At 39.8% G+C, this 21,871-nt stretch overlaps 1 protein-coding gene across 1 annotated transcript in view; it reads right to left on the reverse strand.

Moving 5' to 3' along the window:
- Positions 1 to 21,871, reverse strand: part of SGIP1 (SH3GL interacting endocytic adaptor 1) — a 182,574-nt gene that overhangs the window by 72,076 nt on the left and 88,627 nt on the right. The window contains exons 8-9 of the mRNA XM_088022846.1: positions 21,172 to 21,347; positions 4,186 to 4,197 (exon numbers count right to left, since the gene is read on the reverse strand). Coding sequence (XP_087878972.1) covers positions 4,186 to 4,197; positions 21,172 to 21,347 — 188 coding nt within the window. The remainder of the gene's footprint in view (positions 1 to 4,185; positions 4,198 to 21,171; positions 21,348 to 21,871) is intronic.

Consider the following 21,871-nt stretch of genomic DNA (forward strand, 5'->3'; position numbering starts at 1 on the left):
TAGCATAAACTATAGCAAAGAGAGGAATGAAAAGTGACACAAATTTCCCTAAGAGGAAATTATGAAAAGTAATGCAAAATGAAATGCAGATCATACCCATATAGAGGCAGAACCTTAAATTCAAAGAAACTTTATTAATTTAAGATAGGAGAGAACACTTTTCAGAATAATTAAAGTTATATCAATCTACCCAAATTAAGCCATATTTTAATCTCCAATGACTTAAAAACCTATATTTTTAATGAACAGTTCCTGTTTGTATTTTTTTTTCTAGCAAAAGCCAACATCATAAGATAGCATTTGGCTTGCTGGACAGAGGTGGGTGTGAGGATGGTCTAAATGGGTGATGGGCATTAAGGAGGGCATTTATTGGGATGAAACTGGGTGTTAGATGTAAGTGTTGGATCCCTAAATTCTACTCTTGAAACCAATACTACACTGTATGTTAACTAATTTGAATTAAAAAAAAGATAGCATTTTGGAAACTCCACTTGCAAAATGCCTTCATTTGGGAAAAGCTGTTCAAATTCATGCAGTCACAGCATGAACCCAGAAGTCCCACCTAGAAGCTGTGGAGAGCTCAGACCCGGAAATCCTCAAAGTCCATAATTAAGAGCTATTTGAAACCTTCAAAAGAAAAAGAATTCTACACATCAGATTGAAGGGCTCCATATATGTTATTTATCACCATTAAGGTGCATAAAGCAGCTATAGGCTCTGCTGAACAACAATTTTGTTTTTTTTTTTTTAAGATTTTATTTATTTATTTGAGAGAGAGGGAATGAGAGATAGAGAGCATGAGAGGGAAGAGGGTCAGAGGGAGAAGCAGACTCCCTGCTGAGCAGGGAGCCCGATGTGGGACTCGATCCCGGGACTCCAGGATCATGACCTGAGCCCAAGGCAGTCGCTTAACCAACTGAGCCACCCAGGCACCCTGAACAACAATTTTGACAGCAAAATCTGTAAGAGCCAGGAAAGGAAAGTCTTTACCTATTTTTTATTTTACTCCTTCTCATTTTCCAAGATCCTTGAAGCCTTTAGCATTTTATCTTTGTTCTACCAATATATAGAATTTGCTTCAAAGGTGGAAGGAAAGTCATCTGTATCAGGTCTTGGTACATTCTAGTTTAGATTCCTTTTTTTTTTTTTTTTTGAGAGAGAGAAAGCATGAGAGAGCATGAGGTGAGGGCGGGGAGGGGCAGAGGGGGAGAGAGAGAATCTCAAGCAGACTCCATGCCCAGCATGGAGCCCAAGGTGGGGCTCAATCTCACAATCCTGAGATCAGGACCTGAGCCCAAATCAAGAATCAGATGCTTCACTGACTGAGCTACCCAGGTGGCCCCGGGCTTGATATATTCTGTAAGCTGAACACTACGCGTTGAGTGACAAACTCAGATGAGTACAGGGCAAGGAGAGGGGTGCTATTGGTAAAGGCATGTGTCTTTCACAAAGCTCTGGGGAACTCAACACTACTCAAGTGCACCCATGTCTGCCTTGCAAAAAATCTGGGGGCCTAGGGCTGCCAGATCGAGTTGTCGTCGAGAGAAGCAGCACATCCTGATATATTTTTTTTAATTTCAAACATTCTGGTTTTTAAATGGGGCTAAAGTTGTTTTTAACTGCACAAGCAAACAAAACACTTATTCAGTTGTTCAGAATCAGCAGGTGGCCAATTTGTCTCTGATTGCAGACATCTGTATCACATATAATAAGCTCTCAGTGAATTTTATCTACTGTTCTTATTACTTCACCTGATTACTTGAACAGGGACTTTGCAATTGGTCTATTCCTTTTCTGAACAAATCTCCTGAGCTCCTATTTAAATATTAATTGCTCAATTCCTAGATTTCTCTTGATCTTCTGGTACATTCTGGAAAAGGTTTTGGAAATATTTATTATTCCCTCTACTTCTATTTTGGTGTGCAAATAAGAGATAACTCTTACTTTGTATCTTGAGGTTATTTTCAGGGTGGGTGTGCACTAATAATTTATAATTTGGTCACTAGAATGAAGATCTTCTGCTAAAACATGTTGTATTTCTAGAATGTATATAATTTGCAATATGAATATGCCTCCCTCAGATAATATTTCAGCCTATGTCCTCATAGTTTCCACAGTGTCCTTATTCCATACCAGCTTTGCTTTGTTATTTTGTGCACAAAAGGATTAATTTTAAGTCAGCCTACTAGAATACCTTACTCTTAGCCAATGCGGGTAAGTGTTTTAAGATATTTATAAAAAGAAGTAACCAAACACAATCTGTCTTGCTCATCAAAATCACTAAGTCAGCCTCAGGTTTTGAAGTTTTACAACATGCTAAATTCAGTGCTATGGGGAATCAGAGGAAAATGCATGAAAAGCTACCAAGCACCAAACAAAATATTTTTATATAGGCTAGTCATAGCAAATTCAGTGATTCATGTTAGAGAATTTTCTAGGAAAGAATTAGAATATGTGATCATTATGCGTATTATTTTTATTCCAGCCCATTTCCTTACTTGCTTTTAAATGCTGATGGGGAAGGCCAGCTACCTGGCAAGGTCTTATCCTCTACCCCCATCCCTTATAGGAGTTTGTCTATATTTAAATTTGTTCCTGTATCCATTACAAGTCAGAGTACAGTGAATATCTATCATGTCCAATGGGACTTGGTTGAGATGATCTTTTGAAACCCCATTTGGGAAGAGAAACAAAGAGCCTGCTACTAACCAAGATAATCATTAAGACTCAACCAGATTGGGCAATCAACAAGATGGACATTTCCAAAGGAAAATGAGGCCAGGGAGTGGGAGGAGGACTCGTCCTTAAAAACACACAGATCAAAACGACAAGGATTACTTGCAGTTAAAATTGCGGTAAGGACAACAAGGGAAAACCCATGAGGAACAGTGCCTTTTTGAGGCCCTGGAGGTAGACTTCAGGCCACCCAACTGAGTCAGTTTTTGAAGTCGTCAAATTTGGATAAGTTAGAGAAAGATTCAGAGTCAAGAATAAGTGCAATTGGCAAAATATAAAGAAAGGCTACTAAAGCACACCAACAAAATTGTATGCCACATAGCACGTGATATGTAGGTGACTTGCGGTTACTCAGAAGTGGGCCATTCAATCTAGTAGTAGCCATAGTGATAATAATAATAATGTGTTTATTTTATCTTTAGAAACCAAAAGACTTTGGGTTCGTATTTTGATGTACTTTAGTATTTTGATCCTGTTTTTGTTCTTCTGTGTCTTCCACTTCTCCTCCTTCCTATCACACGGACTTGCCACAGGTCGGGTATCCTGCAGGTGGTACGGAGACCACCAGGCAGAGGCCAATGGACAGAATGACAAATTTACTGCAGCATCCACTTAGGTGAGTTAAGTACAACCAACCACCAACCATTCCTTGGTGCTCGTTAACATGGAAACACAGTATTTCCATGATTTTCGGTGGAGAGGTTACCTGTGTCAGCCAAGCATCGGCATCCTGGGAACACTTTCCCAATATACCAGGTAACTGAGAAGAGAACATTGAATTTTTTTTCCTTTTTTTTTTTTTAGTAGATCTATTTCATTGTTGTCCTAAAATTAAAAAAAAAATGTAGGTACATCATAGTAGATTTGTGCTGCCACTAAAAATCACCCACTGGTACTAAAAAGGAGTGTGAAAGAGTTGCTTTGCACTTTATAAAGATCTTATTTTTCTGTCTCTTTGACAACTCCAGAAGGGGATATTTTTCTGATTAAGCTGAAAAACAAAAGAAGAAAGACAACTTCCCTCTTCTAGGCCAGCTTCACAGGCCTTCATTCATGGATGCTATCATGTTGTGCATTAAACAAGAAATTAACTTAAAAGAATGCTTGCCTAGCTCACAGTATGTATAAGTAGCTTGACTAATCCAGGTGGAAAATGCAAAAAATAAAACTCAATACCTTAAATATTTAATCATATGCCCGTGACGGAGGCAGAGGTGAAATCTTCACAAAATTACACTGTGGCCCTTCATAACGGACTTGTAAAATCACTAAGCAACCAACTTCCTTTTTTCCCCATAGGGCATAATTAGACCTTGTCCTGGTTCACAAAGGTTTGTTTTTAAAATTCAAAATCTTGTTTAGGTGTTAAACACAGTCAGTCATTATGCAGATGATGAAAATGAACAGAAGTCATGTTTGGCCAAAATGTGGAAAGGACCTATTTCTTACCGGACTTTTCCTCTAAAAAGCGTAGGCATGAGGAAGAAAAAGAAAGAGAAAATGAGAGAGGTGAAATGTATTTTCAGAGAAACAGATAAGGCTCAGAATAACCTTCCTTAAAGCAGCTCAAGGCATTGCTCTTCTAATGGCTCTTTCTGGGCGTCTGACATAGTCATTCCCAGGTTACCTTTAGCTTGAAGGGTGGCAGAACACTTACCCCAAAATCTGTTACTTCGCTATATTGATGATTTTTGAGCTGCAAGCATTTGAAAATGGTAAATGCAAGGAGACACTGTCTCTGAACAACCTAATCTCTCTAGAGATAAATGCTCCAAAAGAACGGTCATAAATCCCTTTCCCAGGAGTGTTATTGATCAGGGAGCACTGACTCTTAGCGCTAGAGACGAGACTGGAAGTCGATACCGCACCCTGACAAACCTGATCACACAATATTCTTCTCATCTATTCTTTCTAAAGATCAGATGCTCTCCCTTCAGAGGCCTATGTCCCCTCCCCTTTCCCTACTCAGTGATATTTAATTCAGAATTCTAAAACCACCTCTTTGAGTTTTACTTTTCCTGGGCGTCTCCCACATGTACATGAAATGTACATGTTACTCCTGTTTGTTTTTCTCCTTAACCTGTCTTTTTGTTAGAGTCCCAGCTGAACACCCAAGTGGGTAGAGATCAAGTCTTGCCTCCCCTACAAGTTCAAGCTATAGAGGGCATTGGTGTGGCCTCCTTTGGGCACATTCTAAGCTTTCTTGAATGGTTTGCTTTTATCAAGTAGATTTGTGCTTTGAAAATAGAAAATTATGCTTTGTAATATCGAAAGGATCTGGAAGATGACGTTATTGCAATGCAGCTGAGTAGGGTCATAAAACATGAGATTTTCCACTAACTCCAGCTTTGTCAGGGAACCCAGTACCTGTCATCGCCTCACAAGATACCCTGGCTACACTCACCAATTCTTTCATCCCATCTTTCAATTCTCCCCACTCCCCATGGACAATAGCAAATTATTGTCCCGGTGAGTAGTCGTTGGCCCCCTCAGAAAGCTCTTTTATTTCTTGGGCAACCGTCATGGTGATGGCCTCATCCCTGGCTGACAGCTGTGCCTTCTGCATGCACTTCTTAGCTGATGGTCCTATTTCCAGTTTCACCCCCTAAATTCATCCTTTGTGTTAGCTCCAGAATTATTTTTTCCAAAATAGTGAAATGAATAGATTACTCTGCCCCTCGGGAGCCTCCCAATTATTCAGAAAATAGAACACACACTCCATGTCGGTTATGCCTTCCAGAAGGGCTCCAACTTACCCTCACCCTTCACCTTCCACCGCTGCCTGTAGGGAGCCCACGCTTAACTGCAGAGGCTCCTGGTCATCTGGATGTTCAGTCCCCTCACCCACTTCCCTGCCTTCTGCTCAGGCTGTCTCTGTAGGCCTCGATTACAATTTTACTTATTCTTTGAGGCCAGGACTGTTTCTTCCATGGGGCCTTTCCCAAGCCTTCCCATCAGAATAAGTTGTTCCCTTTTCTTGTTTGATCACAGCACATTCTTTTTGTTCAAAATAACCACCTCAGATTGAAAGTCTTTCTGTTTGCCTGACGGTTATCAGCCTCGGGGAGAACAAAGGTCCACATTGCTAGCATATTCTTTGCAGTTCTTATTTTGTCCTGTGTTATTAAGGTGTCTCTACTCGATTATTATCTTATAGTCATGGTCAAGAATGGTCCCTCTCTGGTCCCAAACATAGGGCTAAGCACACAGGAGGCATTCAAAGCAGGTTTAGGAGTTCCCTTTCAGGGGGCCATTAAAACACTATAAAATGTTTGAAGCAGAATGTCTTTTAAAATACAGAAAGATGAATTGCACTCTGAAATAAAGCTGAATTGTATATGCCCCAAGGGATGTGGCCCCAGTTGTAATGTTCCTTCTCCTTCTCCTATAAATGTTTCACTTAGCTCCCACTTAACTGTTGATCTCTCTGCCATTAGTGACCCCAGGGGCAAATATATGTTACAGAGGTTCCCAGGAACTAGCTCAGCTTTGTACAAACATTAGTATTGAGCTACTGTGATCAGATCTCCAGGGTAGAATGTTCTTTTATAGCAAAAAACCAATGCTTCAGGGTCAAGATAGGGGCTGACTTTCAGCCCCAGACCCTTGATAAGTAACACAGAGAAATGAAAATGATTAAAGTTCATGTTCTCAACCTACAGACAGAAAGAAATTCCTGGGTTAAAATCAAATAGCTTCAAAGGAGTTGTCCGGGAAGGAGGAGCAAGAGCCTTTCTAAATTTAAACTAGCTTAACCCCTTATTTTCTGGATGCCTTTGAGCAAGTTGTCCTGTGCCTGGATTTGATAATGTCTAAGGGAGGGATGTAGATTCTTTGTGGAGTTGTAGAATTGTTGTAGGAATGTTGTGAGGATTAAAAGATGTGAATGATATTGACAGCTAATGTTTACTGAGAACTATTACTGATTTATCTTACACAGGTGTCCTTGTTATTTCTAATTTACCAGTGAGGAAAAGGAGGCTCAGATGAATTCCAAGGCCACACAGTTACAAAGGAACAGAGCTGGGAATGGATCCCAGCTTCAGAGCCTGGCTGGGGTGGGCCCACGAAACAGACCAAGTCCCCTATACTGTTATCCCACTTTCAGGGCCTTATCAGCACTGGGTTCTAGAAACAACACAGCTAAAAGCTCACAGATCACAGAACCTGGAAAATAATCTCAGATCTTTCCAAAGGAAAGAGTCAAATAGATCTTGTCTATCTATCATAGCAGGTCTCAAGGGATGAGCTTTTTAGAATGTGAGCTTGTGTTTCTAGGCATGGTTTCAGACCTAGGAATTAAACTCTGATTAGAGGGTAAATTCATAATATTCAAATATTCAAAATAATAAATATCAGTCTTCCCCTAGAATTAAATACATTATACTGAATTAGAATCAGAAGAATAAACATGAACATACAAATGATAAGGGCTCTTTCTCCTCCCCACACCTTCCAATTCCAGGCTTCATGGTGATTGTAACTTTTTTTTTTTAAGATTTTATTTATTTATTTGAGAGAGAGAGAGAGAGAGCACAGGCAGAGGGAAGAGACAGAGGGAGAGGGAGAAGCAGGCTCTCCGCGGAGCAGGGAGCCCTACATGGCCAGATTCCTGGACCCTGGGATCATGACCTGAGCCAAAGACATATGTCCAACTGCCCAACCAACTAAGCCACCCAGGTGCCCCAGGCTTCATGGTGATTAAACCATTTTTATTCAATATATTGTTTTGCTTTAATTGTTAGCAGCTCCCGACACGTAGGTTATGGCTTCTTGGCTTAAGGATTTCTTCAGAATATTAAACAAATTAAAAAAAAAAAAAACCCATAAGACAATTCTCCTTTGGGGAAAATAAAGATATTTCTTGATTTAAAATGAACTCACAGCATCAGAGTTGATTTTTAATTATGGAAAATATACTAAGAAAATTGGAAAAGAGATGTATACCTCCAGGTATACTTGTACATAGAATGAGTGAATTTTTGGCCTAGACAAAACATATACCTAAAATATAATCAATGAATCATCTCTAGTGCAGGGATTTTCCTGTGGTATAGCCTGAGAAAGTATAATTCTTTAATTTGCAAGCCTTGTTGAAAGGCAGCTCATCCTTATCCTAAATACCTTTCTAGTGCCAGGAGTCATTCAAGTTAGGTCTTGTTGAAGCCTACATTTCTGTATAAGAGGTTTGAAAGCAGCAACATTTACAGCAGAGTTTAGTGTAAGACCCAGAGCCAAAGCTAACAGAGGTGAATGAAGAAGGTATACACCAGAGTTTAGTGATCCTTATACAGAGGTTTTGTGCTCTAAATATATCCCCGCAGTCTTAACAAGGAACAAGCTGCCATGGGAATTTTTGGCAGCAAGCTTCATAAGAGTGGAACCAAGACACAAAAAACCAAGTCTAATCTATAAGCTTCTTAAGAGTCTGCAACTGTTTAACCTCAAAAATAAGATGGCTATATTTTGGATCTTTATATTTAATGAATGCGATTTTACTATAAATATAACCACTTCTTATCAGTTGTGTCTGACAAAAGAAGCAAAAGGATAATTTATTCATTTATTAAACCATTAACAGATATTTACTGGGTACCTAATAAAAACCAGACACTACTCTAGGCATATTGGTGAACAAAACAACAGGAACAATAGACAAAAAAACTCCAATGAGCTTATTTTGGGAACCAGATGAAGGAGATAGATAATAAATAATAAACATAATAAATAAAGCAAAGTATTTGGTATTTTAGAAGATGATCAATGCAATTTTTAAAAGCAGAGTGAATAAAGAGTTTTGAGAATGCCAGGGTAGAGAGCTCTGTGATTTTCAATAAGGTGGTCAGGGTAAGCCACTGAGAACGTGACTTGAACAAGCACCTGAGGTGGAGATGGATGTCACACTGCAGCTCTTTGGGGAAAGGGAACACAGCCAGGGAGCCAGGGAAGAGTGGAATGAGAAGGGATAGTGGCGGGTGTTAGCCTGCAGGCTGGGGGTATCCCCACCGTGAAGGTCTTGAAGGCCACTGCAAAGACTGGCTTTGCTCTGTTCCAATGCAGGTCATGGCTCTCACTTCTCAAGGAGTTCTCCAGGGTGAGGGGTTAGTTAGGGTTGGTTGCTGAGAAGAGGCATAGATGACACAGAGGAAGCAATCTCAGCGAATGCCTGCTTGTGACATATGCCGCCATTTTTCTTTACTCTTTCTAAGCTGACTTTCATTCCCCAAATATCAAGTTAAAACAGAAGACAGAGATGGGCTTCAAATAGGTTAGGAAGTGGAAAGGGAGTTTGTACTGGGCAAAGCAGAGTGAGGCCAGTCCATTTTGCCTTCCCTGTCTGTTGGCCACTTGAGGACAAGTGGTTCAGACAGGCTCACCGGCCTTGTACCCCCGCTGAGCTGGTAGCTGATTCAAATGATGGCTCCTCAGGTCCATGGGCAGTTAGTGGCTGTGTTTTAGACAGAAAGAAATCTCACTTCATTCTGTTCATTCTGAGATTTCCCCCAGTCTCCAAAGAGACATTTTCTTTTTTTTTATTATGTTATGTTAATCACCATACATTACATTATTAGTTTTTGATGTAGTGTTCCATGATTCATTGTTTGCGTATAACACCCAGTGCTCCATGCAGAACGTGCCCTCTTTAATACCCATCACCAGGCTAACCCATCCCCCCACCCCCCTCCCCTCTAGAACCCTCAGTTTGTTTTTCAGAGTCCATCGTCTCTCATGGTTCGTCAAAGAGACATTTTCTGACATAATGAATGTGAGTGATTCACACTCTAAGAGTTTTTTTTCCTAAAATAATTAAAAAGTACATCCATTGCTGTAGATTATTTCTGCCCCCCCAACAAAAAGAAATTCTCCTTCAAAGGAGAAAGGGATAGATACTTTTTTCTTCTACTGTTATACTTATTTTTATACTATTATTCGTACACTTATAGAAACTTCTTAGTACAGAAATAAAGATATTATAAAAAAGATAATACAGTGTGTACCACTAAGTGACTGAAACCTGAGGCCTTAGATGGGAGAACAGACATCTCACTGGATCTGTGGGATCAGGGGAAGAGAATTATGACAAAATGTTAGCACTCCCAGAAAAGAAGAGCACATTAATAAACTTTAAAAAAAGAACTTACAAACTGTAAGAAAGTTATTGTTCATATTATTCATCCATCTAATAATGCAGAAAAACAGGTGAATTGAAAGAGGAAAGATCAAAGAAGTGGAGAACCATAAATCTACTCTCTTTCTAAAATCATGTGAGGGACGTAAATTGCATTTTGTCACAGCGAAACACCAAGTTCCATATAATTTCCCACAGTGAAGAGCATCCATGCACCCAACCAATCAAGTATTTTCCAAGCACCTGCTCCAGGTCATTCAATGTTTAGGTTCTTAAGGGAAGGCCCTATTCACAGGGTAAGAATCTGCAGCATCTGGGGGGCAGGATCACTTGTCATAAATCCAGCACTTACTGAATTGTTCACAGATTATACTTCTGCTACGGACTTATTTTCCAAATGGATTGCTTCATTATAGAGCCTGTTCTACCCTGATTAGGGCCTTTGGCTAATAAAAATAGTTTTAAATTCTAAACTCTACACCAGTAGGACTAACACAACCAAGGCAGAAGAACTTAACGATATAAAAATTAGCCTTTTTGACTATGATTAGCATCGTAATTAAAAGCATGTAATTAAAAAAAAACATGTAATTCAAGAATTGTCTGCCTCTGGTCGAGGACACCTTCACATTTTTATGTGTCAAAATTGTGGGTAAATTGTCTCAATTAGATTTTAAGCTGGTACCAGTCTCTAATCCTGGTAGTCATGTTTCTGACCCTCCCCTATCCCCATCGGATCACATTGTCTGAGATAGTAGAGCAAGATGGAAGAATCTGGAGTTATGCAAGGAAATTCTAATTCTTACACCTCACAAAGGGGTGCAAAAGACCATGTGCTCAGAGGGTACAACCAACATTAATTGGAGAAATAATGACAAAGGTGATCCAGATTGAATTCATATTCTCATTTTCAAGAAGACCAAAACATACAGCACAGAGATTTCTTCTGACCAGCACAGGATGGGCCTGAAAGGTATGGAAAAATGGTATTTTTATTTTAAAGGTCAGGAAATGGAAGCAATAGAGAATTACCTAGGAAAAAAATAATTGGTAACGAAGGAAAGAACAAACACATCTCAGATATGAAACTAATTCTTCTGCAGACGGTACATGGCTTATCAGAATGCAGGAAAGAGAACAATATATTTTGAAAAAGGAAGGTTCTACCCATTTCTCCATCTATCTTTCTCTGTAAGACCTGGAACAAAAAAAAGAGATCCATCTCATGTGCCAACTGGATGATTTTGGTCAGGCTGCCTGCAGCTCTGTCTGGAGGGGGCGTCTCAGACTACATCAGGGATATGGGATCCGGTCATTGTGTTGGCTGAGTGTTTGGAAGGGGGGAGTAGCAGCTCATACACATCTGTGTTTGGTATCCCAGGTCTAGACCCAACCCAGATCATATTTGCCCTATGAAGCTCTCCTTGAAGAGTAGTACCCAAGCTGAGCCTCTTGCCTCCAACTAGCTGTGCTTGAGGTCTGCGCTGAGCGCTTAGCATCAGAATGCACCCCATCATTAGCCTTCCTTTGCACCAAGCAGCAATCTTACCTGGAGCGAATGCCAGTGTGTAGGAGACTGGAGCTCTCCTCCCCTACAGATGACTCTTTGTTTTTACTGAACTCAATGGGGTGCTGAACCTTCTGCCAAAGTGAGGACAGGAAAGGGGGTGGTGTTACCAAGCAGCAGCAAATTCATGGATTTTACTCACTGGCAGGCTAATTTGGGGGTGGTAGGGTGGGTGGGCCACCTGGAATAGGCAAACAGCACTAGACGGTCTCCAGTTCAAAGCTATCCCCCTCTCCCCATATTTTTTGATTAAATAACTCCATTATGGATTGCAAATCACCAGGAACAAGCTTAAAGTAATAGCTCCTTCAGAAGGTCATGTCATAGGGGATGGGGAGGAGGCCAGCATACATGCCACCTATTCCCACATCATTTCTTTCTTTCTTTCTTTTTTTCAGTGTGGGCTCGAACTCACAACCGTGCGATCAAGACCTGGGCTGAGATCAAGAGTTGGACAATTTAACCGACTGAGCTTCCCCGGTGCCCCTCCCACCTCCTTTCTATCAGCCCTCTTCTCCTTGACCTTGCTCAAGTCCTCCCTCGCTATTTTTATTTTCTTTCTCACTCCCACAAGTCTCTTAACTTAAAGAGAAGCGGAGATGAAAAGGGAGGCCAGGGAGATAGACACCTAACTGGGCATTTTGCAACATAATCTCATGTCCTCTTTACATCAGTCCTGACAGGATGGATATTCCTGTTCCCATTTTACAGATTTGGGATCTGAGGTTTCATGTTAAGGAACTTGCCCATGGACACAGATCATAAGATACAGACTCAAAAGCCTATGCTCTTCCTATTTAACCGATGTGCTTCAAGAAAATGTTCTCTTTCTTGGTCCCCTTACTATATCCCCAACCTGCCCCTAAAACAGACTTTCCCACAGAGGCTCTTGAGTCAGAATACACAGCAGAGTATTCACACTGAGAGGGATTTAAAGAAATCAGAATCTCTAGACCCTTACTCTGTAGATGAAAAAACCTACTGTGTTTTTAACTTGGCAGAAGGGAGGCAGATGCTGGAGTTCAAGTCCTGGTCCTCAAACCGTTAGCAGCCTCTTGATCTTTCTGAGTTGATCACTTCTGTAAAATGGGGTGACCACCACCTCTCTGCCTGCTTAGTACTGTGGCTGCTCATTCCATCTTTCTGATCATGACAGCACATACATATATATATATACATATATATATATATATATATATATATAACATAAACCATAATTATAATGAAACTTCAACATAAAAAATGCTTGCTTGATTAGGGGAACTGAAATATGAGTCATAAAATGAGGTAACACTCCTTAACATTTAAAACAAAGGTGTATGAGGTCTTAGCATAAAATGACTTTTAATAAAGTAGAAATCACACATGACAAGGCAGCAATTAAGGCCGACTGACCTGTCAGCTCAGCCTTGCTCTTTTGTCACAAAGAATGACATAGGAGGTACCATAGCAGATTGTGTCTATGGATTGAGGGGGGAAAAAGCCTGGGATGTGGGCTTCTGAGCTGGGATCAAGAGCCCTTTAGGGACCATCAAAGGGATAGCCTTCAAAGGGTTTGTGAATACTCAGAAGTTGTATGTAAAATATTTTAGAGGAGCTAATGAACTTTTTATTTTTCCCCTGGGAAGAGAGCCAATGGCTTTTAACAGAAGTAGGATAATGTAGTGGGTAGGAGTTCTGAATTAGAAATCAGACCTTCTGGGTTTAAATCCCAGAACTTCGCTTATTAGTTGTGACATCTTGGGTGAGTTTAATTAATCCTTCCATGCCTCAAATTTCTCACCTGTAAAATGAGGGTAATAATAGTACACATCTCCTAGGCTTGCTATGAGGATAAACGAGTTAATAATGTATAAAGCATCTGACACACAGTCACACTCAGATTTTCACAGCTACCATGGCCAACACTATCACTATCACCATCATGAGTCCTCAAAGGGTCCATGACCTTAAAGGATGTTGACAAGTATTCACCATGAATACTCTGTTGTTCTGATTTGTAATAGCTAGCATTTACGAAACATCTCCATTGGGCCTTATATACATAAAGGTACTTACAAAATACTAAGCACTTTACACGTATCACTTCCTTAATCCTTACATGGACCCTATGAGGTGAGTAGTAGTGTTAACCTCATTTTACGCTTGATTAAGCCTTGACTGAGACTTAAAGTTTTAAGTAATTTGCCCAGGGTCACGTGAGTAACGAGCACAGGGCCAGGATGCAAGCTTCGTTCTGACTTCCTCCAGAGCAAAAATTCCTAGTCAGTACAGAACTAAACCCTTCTTGTTCAAGACAACTTCTCCAGGTCAGCCCACAGTGATTCGTGGCTTACCAAAACACAAAACTAAAGGCATCAAGGACAGCACCTGAGAAAAGGAAAAGGTGCTGGTGCAGCAAGAATGAAACCATAGCGTTTGTCTTCTCATTTCCATGAAAGCTGAGGGAGCCACAAGTTTCAAAAGGATCTAGTGAGTGAAACGCATGGCTGAAGCTATGTGAGAGATAGCGCTGCTTGTGGGTTCTGGGAGAAATGGAGGTGTCCACATCTGAAACCCGGGGAGAGGTGGGGAAGCCAGGAGGCTGGGGAAGCTGGCTGCAGAAGACCATAACTTCAATCAGGAAACTGAAGTGAACAGAGGCAGGGGTTTGGCCCAACAAGGGGAAGTCCAGCTTCTGTGTGCTGCCAGTGATGTTGGTTAGACATTGTTTTCTGATAGACTGGCAGGCAGACTGTTAGCTAGAAGGCTGGATAAAGGTTGGATAAAGTTGGATAAAGTTTGTGATTATTAGTCCTCATTGCCTGATACATGGAAGGTGCTTACCAAATATTTGGTGAACTGATTTGAAGGGGAAGTACGAAACGATGTCAATTCTCTGTGAAATAATTTAGTGGGGAATGCACAGTACAGGAACCTATTGTGAATGTTAGCCTACAACACAGTCTCCTGAAGCAGTACCATACTTGTTCAGGGGATTTTGATGTTACTCAAAACAATTTAGGAATGTTTCAGGAATTTCCTCCCAGACCAGTTCATAGGCATCACAAAAAAAGTTATTTTATTAACTTGCCCAGTGTTATGCACAGGGTTATTACTGGTCTTGGCTCTAAATGATTTTGGGCATTTGGGTTTCCTGATTTGTCACTATTAATGATATTCTTTAAACTGTGCCTGGGCTTTGCAGATCATTCTGACGAGGGAATAATCTCTAAATGTAGTATGTGTAATGATACTTTTTATATGTATTAACTCATTCAACCTTCACAACAGCCTTATGAAGTTGGTATGGGAATTATCTTCATTTATTGATGAAGAAACCAAGGCATAGGTTTTATCACTTGCCCAAGGCAACCCATTTAAGAGGTAGAGACCATTTGTTTGAATCATCGTAACATTACTCAAGTAAGGGTCCATTTCCATCTCCCTCAAATGATCTAAAATGGAATTGTATTCAGTTGTATGTTGAATTCTCATTTTGTTGCTTTTGTAAAGGCATATTTTCTTAGAGTTCAATCTTCCACCCATTATTTTCTTTAGCCACTTTCAGAAGATAATTTTACTTTTTAGGAATAAAGCCATTTTTGAAAGATGTAATGAAGGTGTTCTCCTACTCTGAATGTAGGGAGTGCGGTACAAAGGGACACAAACAGCAGACCCACTCATCTCATGTCCCTGTTTCTATCTCTTCCATTAGGAGGAGTGATCTGTATGTTGTACTCACATAAAGGGCTGGACATCCCCAAAACCACCTTGTAAGGTAGGTGTATATTATTCCCATTTTAGGCTTGTAGAAACTGAGACGCAAATAGGTTTAAGAACCTGCCTCAGCAGTACTGTGAGCCAAGGGTCAGTTCAGGTCTTCCAGATTCCAGCGTCTTTCCTATGACACACCAGTTCCTTTAGGGCATATAGGTACAAAGTTTCTATTCGTGTTTAATGAAATATCAACCACAAATATCCAGTATGAAAAAAACCTGTCTTAAAAGTAGTTCCTTTAAAAGGTGGATCAGGTTTGGTTTGGAATTAAAGTCTAAGATATGCAAAAAATCTCTGAACCCCTTTAACTGAATTCACGCCTTGAGATGTAGATAAATTATAATCCAAAGCATGAGAACACAGAACGTTTTTAGGGCAGGAGACTGAAAATGGGAAAGCAAAGCCATGATTTTCAATTAAGGGAGAAAAAGATTTAAAAAATTCATATACGTATATATAGACTAGGGTGGTGATTAATTTTATGTGTCCACTTGCCTGGCCATGGGGTACCCAGAACAAATATTATTTCTGGGTAGGTCTGTAAGGTTGTTTCTAGATGAGATTAGCATTTGGATGGGTGGATTCAGGAAAGTAAACCCTCTCCCCTATGTGGGTGGGCATTATGCAAATCAGGGCCAGAATAGAACAAAAGGCAGAGGAAGGAGGAATTCACTCCCTTTTTCTGCCTCACTGTTTGAGTTGGAACATCTCATCTCATCTCCTTCTGCCCTGGGATCTGGACTTACACTGTCAGCAAACCTGTTCTCAGGCCCTTGGACTTGGAATGAATTACACCATCAGCTTTTCCGGGTCTCCACTCGGCAGATGACATTTGTGAGACTTCTTAGCCTCCATAATCACATGAACAAATTTCTCATAACAAATTTCTTTATGCGTGCACACACACACACACACACACACACGCACGCGCGCGTGCACGTGCACTCGGTTGGTTCTGTTTCTCTGGAGAACCCTGACTAACACAATTTATATTGAAGAGCCAAGAATTGCAAAGTACTAATTGTGCATCAGGTACTGTGTCTAGGATCTTCTGCATGCTTTGCTTTGTGCATTTAGTCATTTATTAAATAACTGAGCGCCTAATGTGTGCCATGCACTGTGCTAAGCATGGGGTACAAAAAGCTAAAGATTTGACTTGCTAGAGACCAACAATAATCTGCACAAAAAGTCTGTAAGGATTATTATTAACCTCACTTTACAGAAGAGGAAATAGAAGCTCAGAACAATGATGGCACTTTTCTAAGGTCACACAGGTAGAACATTGTAGACTCCACAGCTGCCTCCTATTAACCCAAAATTCTAGAAAAAATTCTGTAAACAGACAGACACAAAGCACAAGAAGGTGATAACCCTAGGTGCCAGCACAAAAGAATAGTTATGGCAAATTAAACCCATCATTTTCTCGGATAGGTTTTCTGGTCTGACAGATTTAGGCAAAGCTGTAGACATCCCGTGTCTCTCAAATTCAGCATTGTGTTTAATGAGTTTCCATCACTGGTTTGAACGAAATGGAAATACGTGACCAGGATGAGAGCATAGTTAGGTAAACCATTGTAAGGGGACCAGGGAGACTGCAGTATGTTATCAATGGATAAAAAATCAGAGGGTGGTGACATGCCACAGTGTTTGTTCCTTGGCCTGGTCCAGCTCACACATTTGTTTACTCACTCACACACACAAGCATTTATTGAATGGCAATGATATGTAAAAGGCCCTATGTCAGGTATAGAAAATTTAGAGTGGACACCAAAGGTACTATACAGATTTCTCTTCAAAACAGCTTCTTTTACCAGCTGCTAGGAGGGCTATTGGTGCAACACTCTAGGATCAGCTGCAGAGGGCCACCTCGACCAAGGTCAGTCCCCTTCTTAGCTTGCCCATATCAGAGTACTGACTGATGTGGCAGTATGAAGGTTATTCATCTCGGTCAAACTCAGGACAGCTCTGTAGGGCCATTCTAGCTCTAGAGGCCCCTGTATGGTCAGCTCCGTCTGTTGCTGGACATGCAACACCGCTTAATTTCTCCTTCTGCCCACCCTACCCCACAGGAGTTGAGCCCAAGCTCATTCCTTAATAAATATCCTGTACAGTAAACTTGGAGGTGGAAAGGGAGATATTCTGTCCTTTGTTAATCTTCTAAAAACACAGCTACAATCAAGGACAAAAGTTATACAGAGATAGCATTTGGGTTTAATAATTTCTTTCAACAATGAAACAGCCTGCCTCAAAAAGCACTGTACTTTGCAAGATAGAGGAAGCATTATTCTGATTGGAAGGGTCAGTATCAACCAAACAAGTTGGCATTTTAATGAAATTTGTTTCTGTTCATCTGCTGTTGGCTAGCATGCAGCATAGCATCACTCATATTTAGAATTTAGTGATTAGAAATTTTTAAAAAGGAAACATCCTGGGTTCAACAGGTTCTACGAATAATTTGCAGGTAAATGGGGAAAAAATCCATTTCCTAATGAACTTTTAGAAGTAATCGGAGATTACTTAAGACACAGTGGCAGAAACTGTCAATACCCACCCCAATTCATTTGCTCCTTTATCTTTTTATAACAGAACCCTGAATTTTAGCTGGTTACATGTCTATCCAGGCAAAGACTACATTTCCTAAACTCCCTTTCAGCTAATGTGAACATGTGATTAAATTATGGCTTTGGTAGTGATGTTTGCAAACTCCCGGTAAAACCTTTAAAGGAAACCACTGCCTTTTATTTTCTCTTTCCTCCATCCCAAGGCTGGAACATGGAGGTGATTGATGGTGGTAAGGCAGGCACAACCTCAGAAAGGTGGAGCAATCATACAGAAAGTTTCTGGGTTCTTGAATAATGCCTGGAGTAGGGCTCTATTACCCATCTGAAGTGCCTACGAGTTTTGACTTTTCCCTGGGAGAAAAGTAAAACACTTATTTTGTATAAGCCATTTCTATTTTGATCTCTGTTAAAACAGCTTTACCAGTATTCTAATTTGTGCAGATACCAACTCAACAAAAGCCTGAGTGCTATTCATTCTTTGCCCAATCAGCACAGTATCTTATCAGGAGACCACAACAGGAAAGGAATAGAAATTAACATCCTTTCCTGTGAGTTTACCCTTGCATTATCCCCTCTTCTTTTTTAGTGCTCTGCCTTGTCCCTGCCCACATTATACTTTATTTCTGTATTAAAATCAAGGGCCAAGGCAAGATCTGGACTGAAATTACATTTATTTGTCTATACAGTGGGATTTTTGCCAACAATTAAAACCCTGATTTTCTATGCTGTTGATGCTTTGTTTTGGGGAGGAGTAATTTTCAGATAGGTTTATATTATATATACACATAGTTATATATGATGCATTCATCCATCCATCCATCCATCCATTCATTTATTGAATAATTTGACCATGTAGTGTGCACAGGGAACTATTCAAATAAAATAAGAACCAATTCATGATAAGAGATATCAAATGGGTTACAATTCACTGATACATATTCACAGATGGATGAACAGAACAAGTGAAACACAACTTAATCTTAAAATTCCTTAAAAGAAATAGAAATTAGAAATCCAACATAAGCCATTGTTATGAATGGCTTACCATTTGGAATTTCCTCTATTTCTATTAGTGTAATGATTGATGCTATTGTAACATAAGAACTGTAGCCTATGTGAAATATATTGATATATCATTAACTAGCATAGGCTCTATTTCTCTTTTTGCACCTGAATTCAGTGTAGACATATAAATGTCTGATTGTCTGGCTGGAAACATCTAAAGTTGCACAAAGTATTTACCATTTTTATCATGGCACCAACTGGATTTCAGAAGGTTTTTTCTACTTATCTGGTTCCGGAGATAACATACTGCATGTATCATTTGTGAACTATAGGTACACATGGGTTACTTAGAAGAGGGTAAGGAATCTAAAACCAAGAATATGTTTTCAGTTATAATCTCTCTTTTTACTTAGGTATATCCAGAAACACACATACCTTTCCCTAAAGTAGCAGTAACAGCTCACTCCCCTATACTAAACATCAAAAATCACAAATGTTTGGGAATCATACTAAGGGCGGAGCCAGGTTCTCATATTAGAGGAAGCAAGCTGGGGGTGCAGGGGTCGTGGTGGTAGGCAGATCCGAGAGTCCATTGGTTTGTGGTGGTGTTGGTATGCAGAAACAGCCTAACTCCATATTACTTTCCCTGGGTGTCCCCATCTACTCCTCATACTGCTTTCCCGAAAATCTTTTCATCAGTCTTAACCACATCATGTCAAGACATTACCTTAAAAATAGGTGTTGAGAAGAGCTCAGAGTAAACCACCACTCTTCTGGCTGCACAGCCAGCAACATATCTGGCTGGAGGAATATCTCCCAGATGACTTGGGCTTATATATTCTTTTTGCTAGAGGGGACCTTCTTCTTTCCTAGATGCCCCTCTGCTTTCAGCAAATACATACTGCCTGTCTGCAACTGTTTTAGTAAGTTTTCTTTCACGTAAATGTGTTCATTTAATCCCATGATCTTATCTTCTGATGCTTACCCCCAGATAGCTTCCAAATGCCCACTAACTGTATTTGACCCTACAGAAAAGTGAATATAAATGGGTTTCAGGCATTTAGATAAATTTCTACAGTTAATTAAAAAAAAATTCAGTAAGTGAAAAATGATTTGAAAGATGTCAACTGAAAAGTGAAAGTGTATGCATTTGAAATGCTCCTCTTACTAGGAATTGCTGGTATTACAGACCGACCTATGAGTTTAAAATCTGTACTTTCCATTGCAGAATGGAAAGAAAACTAAGATATTTCATGCCTCTTTTTTTCAGGGAGACACCTTGAAATACCAAGTGAGTATATGATTAAAAATTACCTGAAATATCATTTCTGGTGGCTGATTACTAATAGCAATTATTGTATTCATCACTAACAGTAGTGATAAAGGCCATTATAAGCCCTAAGTTCTAAAGAAGGCATCATTATAGATTTTATTCATCCCAGACAGGCAAATATTTATTCTGAAAGGATAGATGATTACAACTTCTCTAGAAAGTTTAGCAGACATATTTTTAAAATCATCTCAGAAATGGTCCAGCATTTATTAACTACCTCTTTCAGGGAGGATGCTGTAGGAAGATCACATCTTTCTGAAGAAGATGCCAAGAACATATTAGCTGCTCCTTTGAGAACCTTCATCTACTCTTCACAGCTACTTTTAGAAAACAGTTGTAACATTTATCAAACACCACTGAGAAAATAGTGTACATGTTGGAACTCAGAATTCAGCAGCTGCAGAAGTTAGCAGAGGGAAACTGGGGGATTGGAGAACAAATTGTAGAAATATACCAATTTGAATAATATAAGTAAGGCCCATCTATATTTTAGGTGCCTAAAAGATGAGAGTATTTAAAACAATTCGATAATAATATATAATAAAGATTATGAGTCATAATATCTTTTTAGACTATGATCTATGACATTAGGTTAATTTTTTGGGGGGGAGTACAGCAATGAAAAAGTTGGGTTTTTTTGCCTTTTTTTCTTTTAAGTAAAACAATTTCCTTGGCTTTCCTCCCATGAATTTCTAGGTGTTATATCATAGAAAAAAAACACTAAGATATGTTTTTAAAAATCACCGTTGGTAAATATGTAAACTTCATATTGTTTTTAATTGCCTCAGAAGTAACTCTGGATAATCTTTTTGTTGTTTTGTTTCTTTTTCAAATGCGTGCAAGAGAGTAAGTCAAAAAGAAATGGGGTCCCATGCATTTCTACCATTTTAAAAAGCACAAGAACTGCAATACAAAATCAGCATAACTTTCTAAAACAGAATGAGCCATTTAAGGTTTACAAAGTTCATAAAAGGGTAACCAGATGCAGCCTCTAGCTTAGAGTTTCTGATGTACTTAACACGTCTGGGCGGAACACAGCTGTCTGTCCAGACTCACCAAAGCTCGACATAAAACCACTCACCACTGGTGATGGGGAAAGTGCAATGTTGCCTATGGACGCCTTCAGCTCATCTACAGTTGCAGTATTCTTAAGAATGTCTTTAGATTGCAATGGCTTAATCTTGATATTAAATTTCTTGTGGGATTCTTCTTCCTCTTCCGATTCGCTCGAAGAATAAAAGTGCTTTCCTTTGGTAGGTAGAACACAGTTAAAGATACATAACTCTTTTTCCTACTGGGAAAAGCAATGATGAGTATAAGACAAGAGTGCTTGCACATAAAGGCAGCAAAGGTATCCTTAGATGGCAGAAAATCAAAGTAAAATACACAGACGAATAAAAGAGCAAATCAAGAAAGCGTTCGAATTTGTTCACCTTTCCTTGGAACATGATTAAGGATGGTGAATTTCCAGGAGCCATAGTTTAATGTTCTACATTTTTGCTGCGGGTGGCCATTTGTAATGTCCCATTCAGCACAAACACTGACAGCCCATGTGAGCTTCCCTGTCCACTGAGAGAGGAAAACCACTCTCAGGAACAATTCGTGAGGAATTTCAGTGATTCAGAAATGCTCTGCCCAGAGCTGGTTTGTGGGGAGGGCACAGGTGAGAGTTATTTTCTAGCCACAGTAAGTGACATGGTCGTATCAGGTTTTAGCAGACAACCCAGTACCCGTGGTTTACACAATTGTTTCTCAGCACATTTTTCTGTTTCTCCACTCTC

This window comes from Eumetopias jubatus, unplaced genomic scaffold, assembly GCF_037043125.1.
Source record: "Eumetopias jubatus isolate StellerSeaLion01/CBP00866 unplaced genomic scaffold, mEumJub1_p1.0 scaffold_4, whole genome shotgun sequence".
NCBI lineage: Eukaryota > Metazoa > Chordata > Mammalia > Carnivora > Otariidae > Eumetopias > Eumetopias jubatus.